This window comes from Berghia stephanieae, unplaced genomic scaffold (assembly GCF_034508935.2).
Source record: "Berghia stephanieae isolate SIO BIC M18660-M18661 unplaced genomic scaffold, UCSD_Bste_1.3 scaffold5952, whole genome shotgun sequence".
NCBI classification, from domain to species: domain Eukaryota; kingdom Metazoa; phylum Mollusca; class Gastropoda; order Nudibranchia; family Aeolidiidae; genus Berghia; species Berghia stephanieae.
The window spans coordinates 1-5,153 of record NW_027627458.1 but is presented as its reverse complement, the minus strand read 5'-3'; the positions used below and the strand labels follow the sequence as shown (position 1 = coordinate 5,153).

General features: G+C 34.7%; 1 protein-coding gene across 1 annotated transcript; it reads left to right on the top strand.

Annotated features, from left to right (window-relative positions):
- Nucleotides 1-530: 530 nt before the first annotated feature.
- On the top strand, nt 531-3,736 carry LOC144962095 (6-phosphofructo-2-kinase/fructose-2,6-bisphosphatase 4-like). Its single transcript, XM_078895056.1, is given in 6 exon segments — nt 531-551; nt 784-907; nt 910-929; nt 1,471-1,563; nt 2,852-2,893; nt 3,644-3,736. Coding segments are annotated over 6 exon segments (393 nt in total).
- Nucleotides 3,737-5,153: the final 1,417 nt, after the last annotated feature.

The window sequence follows — 5,153 nt, the reverse complement described above, 5'->3', positions numbered from 1 at the left end:
ATAACCGTATGAAAACCCCTTTTAAATAATTATTTAAAAAGACATTTTTGATAAGGTTTAGAATTGCTTCCCATTGATGTCGAGAACTGCTTGTCAAAAATTCTCCTTTGCAGTCTTCGAAAACAATATTTTATGCATTTGAGACAGATGTAACCTTATTTAAAAACAAAAGTTTATCACATTTGTCATTCTGATCGGCATTTTGCAAGAATGAGTAGTCAACTTAATGTGCAGTGCTGATTCTATGGTTTTACTCGGATACGCAGAAATCCACAATTTTGGAGACAGAGGAGGAATCTCCTCCTTTTAAAAATTAACATTTCCCAAACAACTGTACTGGAAGTGAGAGACTTGAGATATGGTGAAACAAACTGGTGCAGTTTCCCACTCTCAGAAGTTAGCTAGAGTATCAATGATACGTTTATCATCAGGTGGGGGTTAGTGCTGTAAAAAAGGGACTTAAAGTTAAAGGTAGTTGTTCAAGAATTTTTCTCCTTTTTCACTGTCATCACTGATATAATCGTCTAGCAATGACAGGCATTGTCACTGAAGTAGGTGGACAACAGGAAATTGAATAGCAATTTGTACAGATTGAAGTGTAAATTTTTTTCCACCTGGCCTTCAGGTTTAGAAATGCAGAAGCTTAAACTTTGTCTTATTATGAAAAAAAATTACGTAAAGTTAAGTTACATATCAAAATATTTATTCAAGTTATGATTCATTCACTGATTAAATTTTAAAATTGCTATTTGTTCAATGAATTATATTTATTAACTATTTCAGTATGCCACCGAGCTGGCGAAGTTCGTTAAGAACGAAAACATTCAAAACTTGAAGGTGTGGACAAGTGAATTGGTGAGGACGATTCAGACAGCTGAACATATTGATGCCCCAAAGGAACAGTGGAAAGCCTGAATGAAATAGATGCTGTGGTTGGTTTAAACAAGCATGAAACGGAAGTGATTTGCCGTAACGACGTCATCCTCTATTCTCTCATTCGTATTAGTGTTCATTCATTGTTTTTTTGACAAAGGGGAAACTCAAAATATCTACATCATCTGTCTTCGTAAATAATTAAAAAACTGTATTCCATTTTATTATTGTTATTTATTTCTTCAAACTTCAGCATTTGCATTATGATCAGAATGGCCTTAGTATGACAATGTTTTGTAACGCTGATGAAACCGACATTAGAAACTTTACAAAGACGAAAAGATTGAAAAAAATACAAAAAAAGATGGGATCTTTAATAGGAGACAAGAAGACGTAGAAAGATGAAAACAATCTGTTTTTCATTTGGTTTTTTAGATTTTATAAGTTGTCAGATTAAAAAAACAAAAACAAAACCATTTATTATGTTTTTTGATAGATTTAATTTTTATTTTTTATTGATATGGACTCAATGATAGCATTTAGTTGTTTACACATTCGATAAAATAGGAACTATTTTGAATTGTGTCCTTATTTCAGGGCATCTGTGAAGGGATGACGTACGAGGAGATCAAGACAAATTCCCCAGGACTTTGCAGACAGAGACAGGACAAATACCACTACAGATACCGAGTGGAGAGGTTGGTTAGCATAAATGGTATTTAATTATCTGCATCGGAGACTAGATGAGCTTTAGCGATTCTGTTTCTTGAGTCACACAAACATAGCGATGCCAAAAACTGGAGAAAAAAAACCTTTGTCACTGGGAAAAAAATCAGGTCTGGAGCAAAAAAGTTCCAGGTTACGGGCAACCTCTATCAATATTGGTTAGATCATCTCTTCTCTCTCTCTCTCTCTCTCTCTCTCTCTCTCTCTCTCTCTCTCACTCTCTCTCCCTCTCTCTCTCTCTCTCTCCCTCTCTCTCTCCTCTCTCTCTCCCTCTCCTTCCCTCTCTCTCTCTCTCCCTCTCTCTCTCCCTCTCTCTCTCTCTCCCTCTCTCTCTCCCTCTCTCTCTCCCTCTCTCTCTCCTCTCTCTCTCCTCTCTCTCTCCCTCTCTCTCTCCCTCTCTCTCTCTCTCTCTCTCTCTCTCTCTCTCTCTCTCTCTACTTCTCCCCCCTCTCTCTCTCTCTCTCTCTCTCTCTCTCTCTCTCTCTCTCTCTCTCTCTCTCTCTCTCTGCGGGTGGTTGGATGGGAGCATCACCCTTGAATCGTATACTATGATGTTCGCATGGGTGTACGATCGATAGTGATGTCGTTTCTTCTTCTCTTTACTAGCCTATCCTGCTTCTTTGGTTTGTGATTGTATTTTTGACAGGGGATTTTTTTTTCTGTAAATCTTTGCCTGTTTGTTCTTGGTTATTTATAATTTAGCTTATATCTTTAGGTTATGATTTTGATTTACATTTGTACTATTTTTGTTTAGTGTTAGATTGCTTGTTTTTTTGTTTCAGCGGTCTCTCATATAACCTCAATTGTGTTGGAAGAGACCTAAAGCAACAAACAAACAAACAAAAACAAAATCCTCTCTCTCTCTCTCTCTCTCTCTCTCTCTCTCTCTCTCTCTCTCTTCTCTCTCTCTCCTCTCTCTCTCTCTCTCCTGTGTTTCTTTCCACTTTGTTTGCACTTTTCCATCAGTTTTTATTTGGATCTCTTTCAGTTTTTGGATCATTTGTCGTTATCCAAAACAGGGAAATTGAATAAAACTAACTATCCTTCTTCATGATTACTTGAACATTTACATAAATCACCTTTTGTCTCCTTCTTAAACATACATATGAACTGGACTTGTGTATGCATACATTATAATTTAATTTCACTGTTTTTATATATGTTTTTAAACTTTTGATTTTACACACATTGTTCTTCATAAGTTTATAATAATATTCAAATTTTCTCTTCTTTTTTTTTTTTTCCTTTCCAGTCTTATCAAGACTTAGTTGCCAGATTGGAGCCAGTGATTCTGGTAAGATATTAATGCCTTTTTTGTCACATCTTAAATGAGGTAAAAAAAAAAAAAAAAAACAAATTTTTTTAAAGTACATCTTCGGCACTATAAAGCAAATAATGCAGGATTTTATGGCCTATGTTGGTCAGTATTATTATATGGCTGCATAGCTGGACAATTACAGAAGACATTAGAAAGAAACTGGAGGTAGCAGAAATATGGTTTCTTAGAAGGATGTTAAGAATCTAATGGACAGAGAAGAAAACTAATGAAGTATTAGAGCAAGCTGAAACTAAAAGGTTTATTAATTCGTACAATAAGAAAAAGACAAATGCAATTTTTAGGGCACCTAATCGACATAAATGTATTGAACATCTTGCTCTCACAGGAAAGATAGAAGGTAAACAGTGTAAGGTAGACCAGAAAAACATATTTGAATAGTTTGAACAGCTGGGTGACAAGAAAGAGAAGAGTAGTATTAGTTTTCTGAGGTTATCTGATCAGAGAGATGAATGGCATACCATAATCACCAATGTCTGGCACAGACTTGGTACTTGAAGAAGGTCAGCTTAGGATCGTGATGTTTTGGGTTTGAATCGAATTGGAGGTTTTGGGCTTTTTCTTATGATCTCAGTTAATGGCTCGGTTGCAAGCAGGCAGTTACAATACAACTGGAACATTTTAGATCATCAGAAATGGGTTGGAAAGAGTGCTAAACTGAAGTTTTAAGGATCAAGTTACATCTTTTTTTTTCTTCTTCAACAAAAGGAATTGGAACGCCAGGAAAATGTAATGGTGGTATGCCATCAAGCTGTGCTCCGATGTCTTCTTGCATACTTCCAGGACAAGAGTGCGGAGTGAGTGGATCTTAGTGACATGAGTCACATCCAATCTTGGATATATGATGTCTTATCAAACCTTATTTCCCTTTTTTTAAGTATTTATAATCTAGGATTATTTCATTTTTTATTAGACCTGTAAATTCTCAGTCAATTAACTGAAATCAGTCAATTCGTCAATTCAAATTTTTTAAAAAGGAAAGAAAGAAAGAATTCATGAATCATAGTCGAATGACTGTAAAGTAATTAGAATGTTCCACAGCGCTACGCATAGCTCACCGGCCATTTATATTCATGATGGATATATTGCCAAGGCTAAGCGATGCTTTTTAGAATTGCGTGTCTGAACACTTCCCAGTGCATTTTCAACAGCCTTCGTAAAATTATTTTTTCACTTCCAAACACTGTCATGATCCCAATGGTAGCCAATTTTAACTGAGCTGCTGAGCGATTAATTTCACTGTTTTGTTGAAGCCAAATTGACCACATTATCTGGTGGAAAGTAAAAGTATGAAAAAGTAAAATGTGAACACGGAAGTGCGTTATGAAGACACCTTCAAATCAAAAGTTATATTATTGTACAAGCACATCTCGATTGCCGCACGTTGTAAACCATTTCTTCCTGATTGGGTACTAATTATAATGGGCAATGGTAAGTAGCCTAATTCCAGCGCAAATAGTTTTCTGCTATTGTTTTGCTCAAGCGAGCTTGCTGTTTACTATTCATTTCGATTCTTTGGATTTTTCCTCTACGTATAGTTTCAGTCAATTTTCATAGAGCTCATTTACAGGTCTATTTTTATAGATTAAAAAATAAAGATTTATTTAGTCTTGTTTTTTTTTTGTTTTTCTTTATTAATTCTTTAGTTTGTGTGTGTGGTGTGTGGGTCCTTTTGAAGATTGTCATGGTTTTTGTTTTGTAATTCTTTACCTCGTGGTCCAAATTTATTTTCTTAAAAGACAAAATTTTTGTGTTGGCTATTTTATTAAAATTTTTATTTTTTTAAATGTTGATTGATGACAATTTCAGTGCAATCCAATCTTGAGCCGAGTTTACTTATGGTCTCTTTACCATATGCAGATTGGTTTTTTTTTTTAATTTTTTTTTTTTTTGGTTATGTGTTGTTGCATGTACAAATTTTTTTGTTTTCTTAATCTGCTTTTCAAAATTTTCTAATTACCTGCAAATTATTAAAGAGAGTTACTTGTTGTGATTGTATATGAAATTACAGGCTAGAGAGGTACTATTGTTTAGAGCTAGAGAGATATTGTTTTGTTTTCCCCATTGACCTTGTTTTTGACCTTTGTCCTTAATCTGGTATTATGACAAGATAAACTGGATACCAAATACAAAATATCAAGCTAAAATACGAACAATCGTTAAAACGGTTTTAATCACAGTTTCCCAAAAATTAAAGGGCGAATCAAAAATCAAATTG